Source organism: Staurois parvus, unplaced genomic scaffold, assembly GCF_062004578.1.
Source record: "Staurois parvus isolate SC_StPar_1 unplaced genomic scaffold, SC_StPar_1.0 ptg000387l, whole genome shotgun sequence".
NCBI lineage: Eukaryota > Metazoa > Chordata > Amphibia > Anura > Ranidae > Staurois > Staurois parvus.
In genome coordinates this window covers 3,325,256-3,343,426 of record NW_028318183.1, presented here as the reverse complement: position 1 = coordinate 3,343,426, position 18,171 = coordinate 3,325,256, and the positions used below count along the sequence as shown (strand labels likewise).

The 18,171-nt window shown below is 43.5% G+C and overlaps 1 protein-coding gene across 3 annotated transcripts in view; it reads right to left on the bottom strand.

Annotated features, from left to right (window-relative positions):
• The window catches only part of SGCG (sarcoglycan gamma), a 379,077-nt gene that overhangs the window by 26,344 nt on the left and 334,562 nt on the right, over positions 1-18,171 (bottom strand). For all 3 annotated transcript variants that reach the window (XM_089685802.1, XM_089685803.1, XM_089685804.1), the window contains exon 6: positions 797-869. In XM_089685802.1, the coding sequence (XP_089541928.1) occupies positions 797-869 (73 nt within the window). The remainder of the gene's footprint in view (positions 1-796; positions 870-18,171) is intronic.

Sequence of the window (18,171 nt, the reverse complement as noted above, 5' to 3'; positions counted from 1 at the left end):
TTTTTATTCTTTGGTCACCTAACTACCTATGTTATTTGAACAGTGTTACACACTTATGTAGCATCTGTCCAGGAGTGGCAGGAGCACTAAATATTTGATTTTAATTATTTCCAATGTTACTCCTGACAATGTGGCTCCTCTAGTATATTGGTGTAGCATTGGTTTGTTGGTTTACTGGATAATCTATGTATATAATTTGCTTCCCTGGGGTTTGCATTGACTTCTTCCCTAACCAATGCATCCATGTTTTTACTTAAGCTCAGTTCTGATATTCTTTTACTCTACACGCATACTATTACAAATTACTGAGCATGAAAATGACTATGTTTATTCATCAAATCTGTAATTGCTAGGCTCTAAAAGCTGAGTCTTTATTTTTTGTCAGCGTATGCATTAAAGAGGCAGTTTACTGTTTATTCTGGGTACCCTATTGTGATATGCAAGTGGGTTTGTTTTCTGAGTATTTTTTATGGGCTGGGGTGTACTGTATGTATTATTGAATACTCAAATTTTGTAACTATCAAATTATCTTTGTTTGTGGTGCTTTCTTTCTTTCTTAGCTGTATAAGGGCTTTGTGTCAATGGCATCAGTTGGAGACATTCTAAGATCATTAGGAATTCATTGACAGGTATATTTAACCTTCAGTTGACCTCCTTCTGACCTGTTTCAAGTGGGTACAAAACCCATTTGAAGTGAACAAAAGCCTGTCAACATAGGCCCCAAAACTGTTTGCACACCAAAGTAGTGCAATCCCCCATATGTAAAAGTATTACCAGTGTTACAAAACATCCATACCTGAGTTGCTTTGATGAATCGGCTCTAACTAAAGGAGTTTCCACTGAGTGTTCAAACAAAGCTCCTTCAGCCCCTGAAACAAGAACAAAATCATACATGGTTTACATCAAGCATTATCGATCACAAACCTATCCCTGTTTGTCTCAGTTTTAGCTTTAGAGTAGATGTGATTGGGTTAGAAACTAGAATAGTTTGCTCCAGAATCAGAATCACGTACAGGAAGGATTGGGAACTTTTGGCCTGGTAGACAAACACAACCAAGTCGCGCTTTCATGCTAGGACAGTTTCCTGTGGGCTGCAGAAAGGGCAGTACACAAAATATGTTGTGGTGCTCCAGTGATCGAGGTCTGAATGGGAGAGGATCTTCACTCAAGGCTACCAGTCTACAACCTAAAATATATTATTTGTACAAGCCTTGGGGGGGCAAGCCCATATACTTTTCCTTTTTTTTTTTTATTGCTCCACCTCAGCTCAAGGGATGACATATTGTTGGTGTAGCTTTGTTTCTGTAAAGAGCCCAAAGGAGCATGCTGGCCCATGAGGGTTAGACATGGTGGAGTGGGTTATTTCTAACTGACAGGGCAGGAGACATAATTCTCCCACTGCAGTTAAAGTGGTAGTAAACTCTGCAGTAAAACTTTGCCCTAAGGCTATAGTAAGTTTTACCTGTAGGTGCTGTGAATATCTTCTAAACTTGCCCCATTTAGTAGATATTTACATCAGCTCCAGCTGACGACATCACTGGAGCATGCACAATGCACTCTGCATTCAGGGCACACTGGGTGTGCCCTGAATGCAGAAAATGCCTTGCTGCAATGGTGACTCCTGATTATATGCATGGGAGTGACATCATTGTGGCTTAGCCATTCAAATGTACAGAGAGCGCAAACCCAGGCAGCACACTGGGCGAAGATGGATGTACTTGACAGCTTATGTGGTGCATACTAGCACATTATGGCACAAATCTGCAGGAGACCCAATTAAAAAAAACATGTTTGTACAGTTTACTACTGCCTTAAGTAATACCCTCTGCGGAGTGCACCTCCCCACTGCTGGACAGTGAAATTAATAGCAGCAGACTGATTAGCTCATCTCTCTGTCCTATCAGCATGCTCCTTGTACTGCAGCTCAACTGAATGGCTACTTGTGCTGCTGCCCCTACCCCCTGCCTGAGCGTTGCTGTACTGCAGGGATGTCCAAACTTTTTTCAAAGAGGGCCAGATTGGATGAAGTGAACATGGTGGAGGGCCGAACAATTTTCCAAACATTCTTTGAACCATTACAATTAAATGCAAATAAATTATTTTATGCCAAGTTACCGTATTTTTTGCCGTATAAGACGCACCTGACCATAAGACGCACCTAGGTTTTAGAGGCAGAAAACAGGAAAAAAAAAATTCTGAACTAATGGACTGCAGACACAGTACAGGAGATGACCAGAGACTGCGGACAGCACAGGGATGACCAGAGACTGCGGACAGCACAGGGATGACCAGAGACTGCGGACAGCACAGGGATGACCAGAGACTGCGGACAGCACAGGGATGACCAGAGACTGCGGACAGCACAGGGATGACCAGAGACTGCGGACAGCACAGGGATGACCAGAGACTGCGGACAGTACAGATGACTGCTGACCTTTGGGGAGGTGGGGAGCGGGTACCTGAATTTGACAGGTACCCGCTCTTACTTCCGCAGTTGTTCTTTGATCTTACCTGTTCCTCGATCCAGCCGCGCGCTGTCTTCCCGGCTTCTGTAATGGCGCTCGGCATGACAGCCGGGTGCCCAGTGCGCATGAGCGAGAAGCACTTGCGCTTTGTGATTGGTCCGGCGGCTTCTGGGATCTGTCATGTGTCCCAGGTACCGCCTTACCATTCACAAAAAGCACCGCTTCTTGCGCATGCGCACTTGGCACCCGGCTGTCATGCCCAGCGCCCACACTACAGAAGCCGGGAAGACAGCGCGCCGCTGGATAGAGGAACAGGTAAGGTCCCGCTGCAGAGCTGAGCGGCCGGCCCGGTATTCTGACACGGCCGCGGTGGAAATACCGGACCGGCCGCTCCATATTCGCTCCATAAGACACACTGACACACTGACATGGAGGGCCGTATTAAACCGACCCTCGTGTGAGGACACAGGGGCCCCATGATTTCCTGTTGCCTGGGGGCCACATGAGTTGTCAGTCCGACCCTGCACAAGATCTACATTGGTTAGGTGGGCACAGTAACAGGAGGTGTGCCAAAACCAGAAATTGTTTCCAGCAAAGGAGTTGTCTTAAACGCTTCCTCACACAGGAATCCTATGCAAGTGATCTCTATCAGGTCTCACTGCTTCTTTTTCCTTGTCTCAGTATGTTTACAGTTGTATGCATTTTTTCTTCTATGTATCCACTGCTATTTTTTTTTTTTTACTGCTTAAAGCTAATCTTTTATTTCAGGGAAAAAAAACCTTCTTATGTAGAAAGTATAGGAACCTGCACATGTATGCAGCAGTGTTTGGCTCCTCTGCTCCACCCAAATAGCATCAACACCTCTTGATATGTCGTAGCTTGTCTAATACTTTCCCCTGTACATTCCTATTGGCCCATCACTATGATTGGTTGCTTCACTGGCCAATAGGAATGTCTGGGGTGTGAGATGTGTGAAGGGTCGACCAAGTTTCAACACTACCAATGAGTGCTGGAAGTTTTGCCCACTCATTAAAACCCAGCACCTAAGAGTCACTTTATACAAGATGGTGGAAGCAACACAGCAAGCTCTATGATGGCACTATGTCACTTGTGTTTTAGATGCCTCTACAAAGGGTATGCTGAGTGGGGAGGCTTTGGATGATTCCAACAGATATCTGAATCTTCTGCAAGCAAAGGAACAATTTGTGGGGACCTGCAATTCTGACCTCCCTGAATAAGCCCTGGCAAGGGTGAAACGTGTTGGAGATGTGGCCAGAGACGGAAGGATTTTCCGCAGTCATTTACCTGCTTGTCTATTAAAACCATTTGAATGTTTGATGTCATCAGTGTGCGGTTGCAGAGGTTGCAGAAACCTGGTCCCCAATCAACCTCATAGGCTAAAAAATAGCCACACATTCTGCACCCATCATCTTCCTGGGTTTTTTTTATTTAATACATGCAGGTTTCTTGAAACATCTAGGAGACATATACCACAAAAATTGAATGTCTGCACAGCTGCAAAGCTCAGGAAATGTTCAAATATATATTTCTTAATGTCAGTAATAATGTACTTTTTACACTAGCAAACTTGTAATTTAGATTGACTAGCCCTTTAATGACAGTACAAGTCGTGACAAGCTCTTGTTACTGCTGTACAGAACAGTTATTTTCTGTCTTTCAGTCTAGTCAGAGGTAATAACGTAACCCCATCATTAGAGTTTTATGGAGATATTCTGATGTGTGTCTTGGAATCTCAGAAGCCCAGGCTATCAATTAAGTTCTTTAATTGGACCACAGGAGGTTTAGCATTATTGGATGATTATTTTTCATGCCATGTTTGGGAAATACAATTCTGTTTTGCAAGAGAAAAAAAAGTTGAAGTTGAGGTATTTACATGGATTTAAATCTAGCACAGATCCTATAGGAGTTAAGAATTAGTAGCAAGAACAAAATACTTTTTACAGGTTACTCGGTTAAGTTCTCCGTGTATAGTGTTATAATAAAAACTGTGAATTAATAACGCAAGAGAGCATACGTTTTTAATGGAGAAAACGAAGGATCTAAATCTAATTTTATATATATATATATATATATATATATATATATATATATATAAATTAATTAATTAGAGGGACTTAGAACTCCAACCAAACACAACATAACAATATAAAAATGAATTTGAATTAAATGAAACCCTTAAACATTAAATAAAATGAAGACTAAAAGATAAACATAATGAACAGGTTTGCAGCAACATTTATCTTCAATGTTCATGGTCTGATGGTAATGACTTTTCAACCCACTATCCCCAAGCCCAGTCTCTCATGGACCCTCCGCAACCTGTGTCTGGACAGTTAAAGCAGAGCTCCACCCAAAAGGGGAAGTTCCGCTTTAAGCCTCTGTCCTCCGCTTCCCATTAAGGATTGGCACCTTTGGGGAGCAGGGGGGTACCCGACTTTGAAAGGTACCAGCTCCCATTTCCGCTGCGATCACCTAGGCGATCAGAAGCAGAAGTTGCCCTCCCTCCCCGTAGTCTTCTGGGACACGTGACAGGTCCCAGATGACTATGGGGCCATTCACAAAGTGCATGCTTCTCGAGCATGTGCAGTGGGCACCCGGCTGTGAAGCCGCAAGCTGTCACAGCCTGGTGCCCACACTGAAGATGCCAGCACCAGGGAGAGATGATGGCTGGTGAAACCAGCGGTGGTGAGGACAACACTGGACTGAGGGACAGGTGAGTGTCTATTTTAAGGCCCCATGTACACGGGACACTTCTGAACAATGGAAACTGACAGCTGGAAAATGTAGGTTAAAAAACATCTGTATAGCCGTGTTTGCATAACGCATTTAAGCACGTTTATGTGCGTTTGCATTTAGAAGCGTTTTTTAAAGATAAACACAGGAGAACCTCCCAAACGCCCAGAATGCACTGAAAAGTGGTACATTATTAACTATTTCAGACTGTTTCAGAGAAATACAGAGAGTAGAAGCAGAGAGCAGTATGTGTTGAAATTAGCTTAGGTGTGAGTTGCTCATTAACATTTCTTTTGTTTCCAAGGGTGAGAAAGGTGGCTGGTGGAGTGAGTCCTTAAGGTCACCTGGCACTCCTGTTTCTTACCATTAATCAAGGAACATAGGATCGGTTGAATTTAAAACCACTGGGACTTCACAAAAGCAAAAAGCTTTGGTGAATCTTTACCTTAAATGGGGCATATGGCATGGACACGTTTGGAGCACAGTGGATTTGATTGAGCAAGCACGTGCACAGTGAAGAATTTATCATTATTCTTTGGGAACCTTTTTTGTTACATATTCAAATGTTTTGGAGTATACATTTGATATTGAATTATTGCAGAGAAAAAAAAAGTAACACTACTCAGTGGTTCACAATTATAATGTTATAAAAAAAATTTTTAATCACATCCATAGTGCTGTTTAACCTTTGATTACAAGTTTTCAGGTCACTAGGTGCAATTATTTTAATTGATACTAATTTTGATCAGCTGGGCTGTGGAATAAAATATTTCCACATCTGTGGTGCAGGTAGAGCTGTTTGTTGCTCATTAACATTTCTTTTGTTTCCAAGGGTGAGAAAGGTGGCTGGTGGAGTGAGTCCTTAAGGTCACCTGGCAGGGGGTCTTCAGGAGGAATTTGAGGTGTGAATGGTCATTAACATATCTTTTGTTTCCAAGGGTGGGAGAGGTCTGAAGTGTGAATTGGTCATTACAATGTGTGACAAGCTTGGTAGGAACATCCTGTTTTCAGTGTTTTGTCCATCTGAGTACCTTGAAAACGCTTTGCATGCATTTTTCATGATGAAAAAAGTCTCTGGACAGCATCAAGAACTGGAAGAGTTAAAAAAATTTTTCAAAAGCAAACGCTTATAAACGCGATTTACCGTGTTAAGCTGCATTTACAAGCATTTTGCGTTTGAAACGCTAATAAAATCAACTGCTGAATGCAAGTTTTCTGCGTTGAAAAAACGATTGTAAACTCTAATACCTGTAAACTACTGTAAACGACGATGTGTACATGGACACATAGGAAAACATTATGGTGAGTTCAGGGGCTGCTGAAAAAAACGCCGAACAGCTCCTAAACGTGAGTTTATCAGCTGCAGTGTACATGAGCCCTAAGAGTCAGTAGCTACATTTTTTGTAGCTGCTGACTTAATTTTTTTTCAGTTGGAACTCCGCTTTAAGGAAGAAGCAACACAGTAATGAGCTCATCTCTCTGTCATTCTGCTTTCGGCTCTTCTGCCTAATGTGGTCAATTTTAAAAAGGTAAGCAGAGGAACTGGCAGGAACACCAGGGATTTCACACAAAGGAAGCAATACAAAAGGATACTTTTTCATACAAGTACATGGTACAGCAGGTACATATCAGAAATATGAAATGTGGGTTTAAATATTCTTTAAAACTGAAACCATTCGCCCTGTTTCATACTGATGCGGTGCGGCACAACGCATGTGATTTGCTGAGGAAAAGCACAGCATTCCTGTACAAATCACGTGATTTTTGTGTGATGAAATTTGAGCCATACATTTTGTATGGCTCAAATCACACTGCATGCACACCAAAATAGTGCAGGACCCTTTTTTTGTCTGCACCAGAATCAGATTGCATGCATGTACACTCCCATGTGATCCGATTCTGCATATTGCACCGCATTTTGCGAACCGGTCTTGGAATGTTGTTAACTTAAGATACACACCCGCAGCGCATGAACGGGGTGCAATTATAATGCATTGGGGAAATCGCACAGAAACCGCATCAGTGTGATTTTTGTGTGATGAAATTTGAGCCATACATTTTGTATGGCTCAAATCACACTGCATGCACACCAAAATAGTGCAGGACCCTTTTTTTGTCTGCACCAGAATCAGATTGCATGCATGTACACTCCCATGTGATCCGATTCTGCATATTGCACCGCATTTTGCGAACCCGGTCTTGGAATGTTGTTAACTTAAGATACACACCCGCAGCGCATGAACGGGGTGCAATTATAATGCATTGGGGAAATCGCACAGAAACCGCATCAGTGTGAACCAGGGCTTACTGTCATCTATAGAAGGAATTGGACATTGTCAAACAAAAAAGCCATTGGCCAGTCAAGTATAAAACCTCTCAATCCTATGATGCTATAGTTTTTAGAAAGGTTTCAGTAGTAGAACACACCACAGAGGGGCGGACCTGTGTCTCTTGATGAACTCCAAGAAAGGGATTTTACGGTGAGCTCTAAAATCCTGTTTCTTACCATTAATCAAGGAACATAGGATCGGTTGAATTTAAAACCACTGGGACTTCACAAAAGCAAAAAGCTTTGGTGAATCTTTACCTTAAATGGGGCATATGGCATGGACACGTTTGGAGCACAGTGGATTTGATTGAGCAAGCACGTGCACAGTGAAGAATTTATCATTATTCTTTGGGAACCTTTTTTGTTACATATTCAAATGTTTTGGAGTATACATTTGATATTGAATTATTGCAGAGAAAAAAAAAGTAACACTACTCAGTGGTTCACATTTATAATGTTATAAAATTTTTTTTTAATCACATCCATAGTGCTGTTTAACCTTTGATTACAATTTTTAAGGTCACTAGGTGCAATTATTTTAATTGATACTAATTTTGATCAGCTGGGCTGTGGAATAAAATATTTCCACATCTGTGGTGCAGGTAGTGCTGTTTGTTGATGTGCCTCGAGCTGCATGCAGGCAGCATATAGAAGTGGAAACAGATTCTGCAGCTGCATAGACACAGCCCCATGTCAAAATGTGATAGCTGCGCCGGAGCAGTGTATGCCCTGAACCAGGGGCGGACTGACCATTTGGAAACTAGGGCACTGCCCGAGGGCCTGGGGTCAGTAGGGGGCCCCATGAGATGCCCCTGGTACCTTTTTCATAGGCTTTTTTTGAGTTTGGGCAAGGACACAGGGGCCCCATGATCCCCTATTGCCCGCGGGCCCCATGAGTTGTCAGTCCGCCTCTGCCCTGAACACAGACAGTGCGCATTCAGGGCCATGCAGTCACTCCTGCATTGCTGTCAATTTGACATGCGGCTGTGTGCGTGCAGCTGCTGTGTCTGCATTCACTGACATAGGCTTCCTGAATGCATCTTGGGTCAGATGATGACGCCAAAACAAATGCCCTTTGCACCCAGTCAGGGTGGCAGTGCTCGCCTGAATGAGGCCATACTCATCCAAGGAGGAATAGTGGGAATCCCCATCATGTACAGCTGACTGTGCAAAGTCTGCTGCTTATACCTGGCTGGAAAATCTTAGAAAGTATTATTTTACTGAAAGAGTAGTTGATGCTTGGAATAGACTTTCAGGTGGTGAGTCAGTCAATAGCAAGTGGCTTCAAACATGCATGGGACAAACATACAGTAGATCTATTCTCAAACAGGAACTCAAAAAAAAAAAGTCTAAATTAAAAAAAACAAGCAAAAAAACCCAACAAAAAACAAAAACAAAAAAAAAACGGGCAGACTCGACTCAATAGGCCACTAGGCCTTTTTTCTGCCATCACTTTTCTATGCTTTTTTGGTTGCCATTGTTTAATTTTTCCTAAAGATGGCATATATCCCAGTGTCCCTTGATGAATGATTAAGAGAGTACATTTAATGATGTATTAATGAATATGAATCTACATTAATTTTTGCTTTTATATTTACCTAGAGGTAAACTTTACTGTGTGTTCAGTCATACACCAGGAAAATGCTGTGTGTGAAAATACCAAATTCATATTTAAATGTCATTTTTTTATTAAATTACATAGGACATCCATATTGTCCTCATTACTTGTGCTTCCTGTTTAGTAATACAGCACAGATGTTATTCTCTCTCATTGCAAGACTGCTTGTTTTTTAGCCGACTCACGGTATGGATTGTGTACTATGTAATTCAGTTCTGCAACAATGCTAACCATACTGCCTAATAAGCATATAGATGAAGAATCTACAAATCTTTACATAGGATTCCTTTATGAAAATATAAAGCAGTGAGTATAGAATATATTAAAGTAACTGTTGCTAGGTTAAAAAAATGTATTGAGCAGGACCTGAGTGTTTATACTCGCCTGTGCTACGTTCCTTTGATCGTTTTGGAATACAGTGTTTCTGCATCTTGTGCAACAACTACATCAGTATTCAGTAGAGATATATTCTTCAACCAGTTGCTGGCACTGTTTATATGTTTGTAGCTGCATCTATGAGAAACTCTGCGTCTTTTCTCTGAATAAAGATTCCTTTGAGCAGAGAAGCAACAGATAAACACATGGGGACTGTACACTGTCTGTTCTGTAGGACTATATAAAGAATCTCTAACAGGTTATGGGCCTAGACAGCAAAATAGCTGCTTGCTATAGGGGAATCCAAGCAGGCTCACTCCTGAGCCGCTGCTCTGTGTGTCCATTCACACACAGAGCCGTGACTCAGTCCCACCCCCCCCCCTCCTCATTGGCTCACTGGCTGTGATTGACAGCATCAAAGCCAATAGCTCAGCCCTGCCCCGTTCTCTCCTCACAGGCTGTAATTGGCAGCCATTGGCTCTTGCTACTGTCCAGTAAGGAGAGAGAGTGGGGAGACCTGCTGCTCTTGGGCACAGTGATGGATTGAGATCAGGCTCAGGTAGGTATAAAGGATTTTTACCTTAAAGCCCTACTAAACCCAGGACCCTGCATTCACTATATTTGGTCTCCCACAGTAAACAGAGCATGGAAGTGCACTTATTTTAGTAAATATAAACTGCTAAATACCTTCTCTCATCAGCAGTTAGAGCAGTCTTGTGACTTCAGCAGAGCACTAGTTAAAGCTTGTAGGAGGAGTTTTCTTTCTGCTCTAGGAGGATGCAGAAACCCTGACCCTCTGTCTGGACAGTACTAATTGGCCCTGTGCTGATCACATGCACTCTCCCAAGAACCTCTCTAGCAATATTATTATTATACAGTATTTATATAGCGCCAAAAGGTTTGCTCAGCGCTGTACATTCTAGTGGGGGACAGTACAGTAACAAAACAATACACGAGGGGTTCGAGGGCCCTGCTCTTTCGAGCTTACAATCTAGGAGGGAGGGGATAGTAGCACAGGAGGAAGTGGCTGTGGGGGATGGAGTGGTAGGAGGAGTGGAGGAGATCGGCAGTTAGGTGAGGGTGGGGTAGGCTTCCCTGCAGAGATGGGTTTTCAGGGTGCGCCTAAAGGTGAGGAGGGTAGGTGACAGTCTGATGGATTGGGGTAGTGAGTTCCAGAGGATGGGGGAAGTCCTGGAGAAGTCCTGCAGTCGGGCGTGGGAGGTGGAGACCAGGGAGCTAGAAAGTAGGTGGTCTTGTGAGGAGCGAAGATTATGGGTTGGGTGGTATTTGGGTATCAGGTTGGTGATGTAGTTTGGGGCAGTGTTATGAATGGCTTTGTATGTCAGTGTTAGTAGTTTGAGTTTGATGCGTTGGGCATTCGGGAGCCAGTGGAGGGAATGAGAGGGGGATGGCAGAAGAGGAGCGGTTGGTAAGGTGGATGAGTCTGGCCGCTGAGTTCAGGATTGACTGAAGCGGGGATAGTCTGTGATGAGGTAGGCCGGTGAGGATGGAGTTGCAGTAGTTCAGGCGTGAGATAATGAGGGAGTGAACGAGTTGTTTAGTAGTGCCTGGGGTTAGGAACATACGTATTTTGGAGATGTAACAGAGGTGGAGCCTGCATGAGCTTGCTAGCGATTGGACATGGGTTTGGAAGGACAGGTTTGAATCTAGAGTGACACCTAGGACTTTGGCTTGCGGGGTGGGACTGATGGTGGCGTTGTTGGTTGTGATGGAGAGGGTGGGGGGGGGGAGCGCGGGCTGGGGGGAAAATTAAAAGCTTGGTTTTTGAAACGTTCAGTTTGAGGAAGTGGAGCGACATCCAGTCTGATATGTTGTTCAGCAGGTGGGTGATACGGGCAGAGACTGAAGGGGTGAGTTGAGGGGTGGAGAGTTAAATTTGCGTGTCATCGGCATAGAGGTGATAGTTGAAGACATGGAAGTGTATCAGTTTGCCAAGGGAGGAGGTGTAGATGGAGAAGAGAAGGGGCCCGAGGACAGAGCCTTGGAGGACCCCAACAGAGAGGGGGAGGTGGTAGCGTTATAGGTAACGCTGAAGGAGCATTGGGAGAGATAGGAGGAGAGCCAGGAGAGAGCGGAGTCTCTGATGCCGAGGGAGTGTAGTTTATCGAGGAGGAGGGGGTGGTCAACTGTGTCGAAGGCCGTGGAGAGGTCGAGGAGTAAGAGGACTGAGTAGTGGCCATTAGCTTTGGCGGTTAGAAGGTCATTAGCGATTTTGAGTAAGGCGGTTTTGGTGGAGTGTAGGGGACGGAAGCTGGACTGTAGTGGATCGAGGAGGTTGTTGTCAGTGAGGTGGGAGCTTAGGCAATTGTAGATTAAGCGCTCAAGGAGCTTGGAAGTGAATGGCAGCAGGGAGATGGGTCTAAGTTTGTTCAGGTCAGTGGGGTCCAAGGAGGGTTTTTTTGAGTATGAGGGTGATGTGCACGTGCTTTAGGGGGGAGGGGAATGCACCAGTAGAGAGGGAGAGATTGAAGATGTGGGTGAAGGAGCGTAGGATGTAGGGGGAGGGTGCCCGGAGGAGTTGTGTGGGGACAGGGTCAAGGGGGCAAGTGGTAAGGTGGGCTGCTGAGAAGACCTTGGTGACCTCCTCAGTGGTGGCAAGGCTGAAAGAGCGGAGTGTTGGGGGGGTTATGGTGTACGGGATGTTCAGGGTGGTGGGGGGCAGGGCGGTTGCGAGGTCAGAGGGGAGAGTTGGAGGGGTTGTAGTGGGAGGGAGGCTAGGTGGGGAGGTAGATAGAGCACTGCCAATGTTCTTATGGATTGCGTCGATTTTATTTTGGAAGTGAATGGCAATCTTGTGGGCGGTGAGTGAGTTACTGGGTGGGGCTAAACTGAGCATGTGCATGTGGCTACAGGTTTAGTCTGTCTTATCAGGTGGACATTTGAACAAGAGGAGGGGCAGAAAAAGCAGGATCAAACAGCCTTTTTACACAATGTAGAGGATTAACCCCTTAGGTTCCACAGTGAGTATAACAAGCATGCTTTACTGCATATACAGACTGATTTTACTGTTGTGGGTTTAGTAACACTTTAATGCAAAGAATGCATTAAGGTAAAAAAATTTCCCCCTTTAGTGCCACTTTAAAATATCTGTAAACCCAAACTGAAACCTTGCGTAATTTGTTATGGTATTGTTATGTTAATGCAGTTTCAAAAGTCATTTTCAATGCTTTAAATCTGTAACTTTAATTAAAATAGTACCTGGTGAGCCTACTATGAAGGTCCTTGTTCAGGCACCTCCTGTTATAGGGTGGCGATGGTCTGTGTCCCTGTCTCCCTATTGCTCTCCTGTGTTGGTAACCCTGTCACAAAAGCTTTTGATGGAGACCACAAGTGGCTGTTTTAGCACAAATTATCTTTTTAATACCCTGCTTCCAGGTTTTGGCACACACTCTGCGAAATGGATAGGTGAGGGAAAGTTACATGGAAGTGCAAGTGTTTTTCCCTGGCGTGGTGTTCTCCCACTGGGTTGTATATTCAGTTGAGCCTTTCCCTTAATACACGTTCTTGCTCCTGCAACCAGACCCTGCACCATTACTTTCTGTACCACGCTGCACCTACCCACAAGCGAACATAGGGAACAACTCGCACCAAATTACAGCAAAGCTTTGTATGGGCTTGGGGCAGACTACTGGTATATACCAGAGGGGGTCATCTGTGACATTAGATATGCTGGTTCTGTATGAGAGAGTTCAGTGCCTGAGAAAAAAAAACAGGTGAAGAGTGAAATTAGAAATAGACTTGCAAAATCATAAACAATACTGACTGCTGTTACCCATTTATATTTTGCAAAAAGAGGGATGGGGGAAAGGTTGGATGTGGGAGGTTATCCTGGAGACAGGGAAGCAAAAGGGCTGAAGACTACTGTACCAAGATACTTACAATGGAGTTTGGATGGTGAGACTGAAAGGAGCTCATACCTGAGCCCCTTCCGTATTCCAAAAAGTCAACAAATCCTCAAAAGACAGATGGGGGTCTATTTTTAGTGATCACCAGTGTGTGTAAGAGACATTTCCAGCAAATTACTGTTATTATAAAATAATTCATATCTGAAAAAGCACAACGTCCTCCCTATTGCTTCTTTTTTCTACATGGCTTTTTTACACAGGTCAATGTACAGCGCCAACGGACAGCTCAGATTGTTCCTTCTTTTAACAAGCAAGTGGCAGCAACTGTGATTCTGACAAAGATTTCTACTAATGACTTTGGCACATGAATGGAGTTTACAGAAAGTACGCATTTACCGGATTTTTCACACTGGTGCTTTTAATGTGCGTACTGGGAACACAATTTATATTTTGTTCTCAAATGACTTCAAGATGTAGATAGAGTTCCATTAATTTCTGCAGAAAAGCTCCAGTGTCCAGTTGAAGTAACACTTTAACTATACAGGATCACAGTGAGAGAAATATGCTAAGTCAGATAATGTTCATGAAGGCTTAATGGAACGTTTCTTGTTTCTTCAGCTAAGCTGGGCTTCACATATCAAGAAATCAATTTTTAGAAATGTCTCCTATGCCCCAACAACTACCAATCAATACTGCAATCTGAATAGTTGGGAAGCAGAGATGGGATCTGAAAACCTGAATATGATTGGGTACTGTGGAGTCATGCAGACATTTTTCAGTTCTAACTATTCATATAAATTTGGTTTATAAATGTATACAGTTCCTGATGTGTGAACAGCCTCATGTTTGTGCCTGTCTTCTGTGGATATCTACAAGTGTCTCTACTAGCTTCTTAGATGAGCTACCTTGTTTGAAATCATAAATATTACAAGATTAACATGGGCAGGCAAAACTTTATAAGCCCCTATAACAAACCTGTTTTCTTAAATAACATATTAAATAACCTATTTAAAGAATAGGTTCATCTTAAGTAGCATGTTACATGGTACAGCCATATTTAGGGTTTTTGTACCTGCCCCTCTCGTGGATGCAATGCTTTGAAGGCTCCTGGGGGGGGGGGGGGAGATAATAAAGGCACATTTTTTGCATTTTGTTTTATCCTAAAACATGAACTTATCCTTTATAGTGTTACTAAACCCACAACAGTAAAATCAGTCTGTATATGCAGTAGAGCATGCTTGTTATATTCACTGTGAAACCTAAGGGGTTAATCCTCTGCATTGTGTAAAAAGGCTGTTTGATCCTTTCTTCTCTGTTCCTCCCCTTTTTCAAGTAACCACCTCTTATCTCCAGACTGAACCGTAGGCATGCACATGCACAGTTTGGTGTATATTTCTACAGAGGTTTTTTTTTTCTTGGGAGAGTGCATGTGATCAGCACAGGGCCAATCAGCCCTGTCCAGACAGAGGTCAGGGGATTTCCATCCTCCTAGAGCAGAAAGAAAAAACTCATCATACTAGCTTTAGCTAGTGCTGGGCTGAGCACTGATAGAAGTCACAAGACTGCTCTAACTGCTGATGAGAAAAGGTATTTAGCAGTTTATATTTACTAAAATATTTGCACTTCCATGTTGTGTGTACTGTGGGAGACCAGATATAGTGAATGCGGGGTCCGGCGTTTAGTAACACAAAGTCTTTGACAAGAAGAAAGGTCAGAAAGGTCTCTCTTTACAGCTAGGTGACTTTTGGTTACTCATGGCACCTTTCCAGGCATGGTGTCTTGGGGTTAGGCATTGGGCTCCATGGGCACTAGCTGGTTAGTAGTGTGACAAACGCAGTGCCCGACCCCTGCCCTTCTCACCAACTTATGACAAAGGACCAGCCAATCTCACACCACACTGTCACTTGCATAACAATGCCACTCTCATCTGCACCCTGCACAAAGATTTTCCAGTTTGCAGGACCACAATCTAGGTACCATCAGCCTGAGAGCGATTGTCACTGGGTTAGGTTAATTGTGCAATTAACCCTTCAAACTCCAAACTGTCACCAGATAGTTTTGGGACTATCAACCCTTCATAATGTTAGCAAGAACAAATGTGAACAATAAATGTTTGTAACACACACTGTCACCACAGATATGTATATTCAGAGGATTATTATATACAGTAGCACTCTTAAAGAGACAGGGATTCTTTAGTTTGCATTAAAAGCTTTAGACACAGTTTCAACACTTTTCAAAATAGGATTCATTACTAAAAAGGTCAAAATGGTGCACTTAAAATATTTACAGAAAGGGATGTTACAAAGAAATAACGAGAACAATAAAGCAACAGAGAAATAAAAGAAAGGAATTAAGATGTCAGAATACTTGCAAAGTCCTGGTTTGAGTCCAACTGTCTGAGCAAAAATGTTGCCTTGGCTCTCAAGTCTGTTAAAATGTTCCTTGGTTGATGTTAAACGAGAGCTCACTTACTAAGATCCGGTCAGTCCCTTTCTATGATATCAAAGGGGTGTCGCCTGAGAACAACTGACCAATCATCCGGTTCAGGGGATGGGTGCTAGTAGGTCACTAGATTTAAGTCCCAACTACAGTTTCATACTAATATTAACAACTTCCAGTATGTGCAGGCGGTATTCTAGCAACTGGCAGATTAATATTCAGAATTATATTTCGAACCTTGACCTTGATTTTTTTTGGTATGATATTCCCTATTCAAATATATACCTAACATTAATGTGCCCTGTTCTTGTTGAATGCTATGAATTGTATGTGAAATGGTTATATGTGGAATAGATGTTTTATTATATAGTTAATATTATTTTACGATAGGGCAGAGGAAAGTGTTTTCCATGGTTCGTGGAAACAGACATCCTGCCAAGAATAATTAGCTGGCGTTCAGGCTGTGTTTTAATTAAGATAAGAAGTTCTTTTGAAGTTTGTTAAAAGTTACAGCTACAAATGCCATTGCTTTCAGGAGGGAGGAGGGGAGGAATATCATTGCTCATGAAAAACAAAAATGGCTGTCATGTACAGGTTCCATGTCTCTGTTGTGCACAATCGTTACAAGTAGTATCGTAAAGGTGCATTTCTAGGCGAAAGAAAGTTTTTCTTCATATAATACCTAATAAGTATTTAGCTTTCAGATATTCATGAATGATAAAAAAAATGCAGTTATAGGTGCATCTAATGTCAATAGAGCTCTGATATAAAAGGTTTTCTCATATATCAAACTATACATTTGAATCAATATGGTCAGTCCATGGACTAGAGCCTATTGCCAAAAAAAGGTATAGGTATAATTTGCTATTTTTCTGTAGTGCTACTAGAGGCTACACAGATTGGTTACAGAATAAGGAGTAACCAGGAATATGGAGGAACCAGAAGTGCTGCTTATTCTGGGCAGATTGTACATTGGGCATATAGTTATTAAAGTGCAACTGAAGGCAAAACATGTTTTTCTTAGTTTTAGATAGAGGGGGAGGGATTAGAACCCCTGTCAATTTTTATTGCTGTCTGTGGTCCTGTTAAGGAGATTCACCCTCTAAATGTGTCCTGTTTACCATTATTATTGAAAATGAAAGTAAAGAAAACCCCAAATTTTGGGTTGTCTCCAGAAAAGTAATAGAGGGGAAATCTTCCAATGGGGATACTAGGTCTAGTGACCTGGGGGACTCCAGGGGTTTCCCTTAATTTGCAGGGATTTCCTCTCACTTCCTGTTTTGGTTAGGGGACAGGAAATGAAGGGAAATCTCAGCAATGGAACACAGATGGCAAAAAAAAATCTGACAAGGATTATAACCCTCCTTTACATCTAGACCAGTGATGGCGAACCCGTGGCACGCGTGCCACAGCCGGCACGCCGAGCCTTATCTGTGGGCACGCCAGGAGAATACCGTATTTTTCGCTCCATAAGACCCAAAAAAGGGGGGAAAATGTCAGTGCGTCTTATGGAGCGAATATAGAGCGGCCGGTCCGGTATTTTCACCGCCGCCGTGTCAGAATACCGGGCCGGCCGCTCAGCTCTGCAGTGGGACCGTACCTGTCCCCCTATCCAGCGGCGCGCTGTCTTCCCGGCTTCTGTAGTGTGCGTGGCAGCCGGGTCCCAAGTGCGCATGCGCAAGAAGCAATGCTCTTTGTGAATGGTAAGGCAGTACCTGGGACACATGACAGATCCCAGAAGCCGCCGGACCAATCACAAAGCGCAGCGCTTCTCGCGCATGCGCACTGGGCATCCGGCTGTCCGACGAGCGCCCACACTACAGAAGCCGGGAAGACAGCGCGCGGCTGGATAAAGGAACAGGTAAGATAAAAAAAAAACTCTGCGGAAGTAAGAGCGGGTACCTGTCAAATTCAGGTACCCGCTTCCCACCTCCCCAAAGGTCAGCAGTCATCTGTACTGTCCGCTGTCTCTGGTCATCCCTGTGCTTTCCGCAGTCTCTGGTCATCTCTTGTACTGTCCGCAGTCTCTGGTCATCCCTGTACTGTCCGCAGTCTCTGGTCATCCCTGTACTGTGTCCACAGTCTCTGGTCATCCCTGTACTGTCCGCAGTCTCTGGTCATCCCCTGTACTGTGTCTGCAGTCTCTGATCATCCCCTGTACTGTGTCTGCAGTCTCTGGTCATCCCTGTACTGTGTCTGCAGTCTCTGGTCATCCCTGTACTGTGTCTGCAGTCTCTGGTCATCCCTGTACTGTGTCTGCAGTCTCTGGTCATCCCTGTACTGTGTCTGCAGTCTCTGGTCATCCCTGTACTGTGTCTGCAG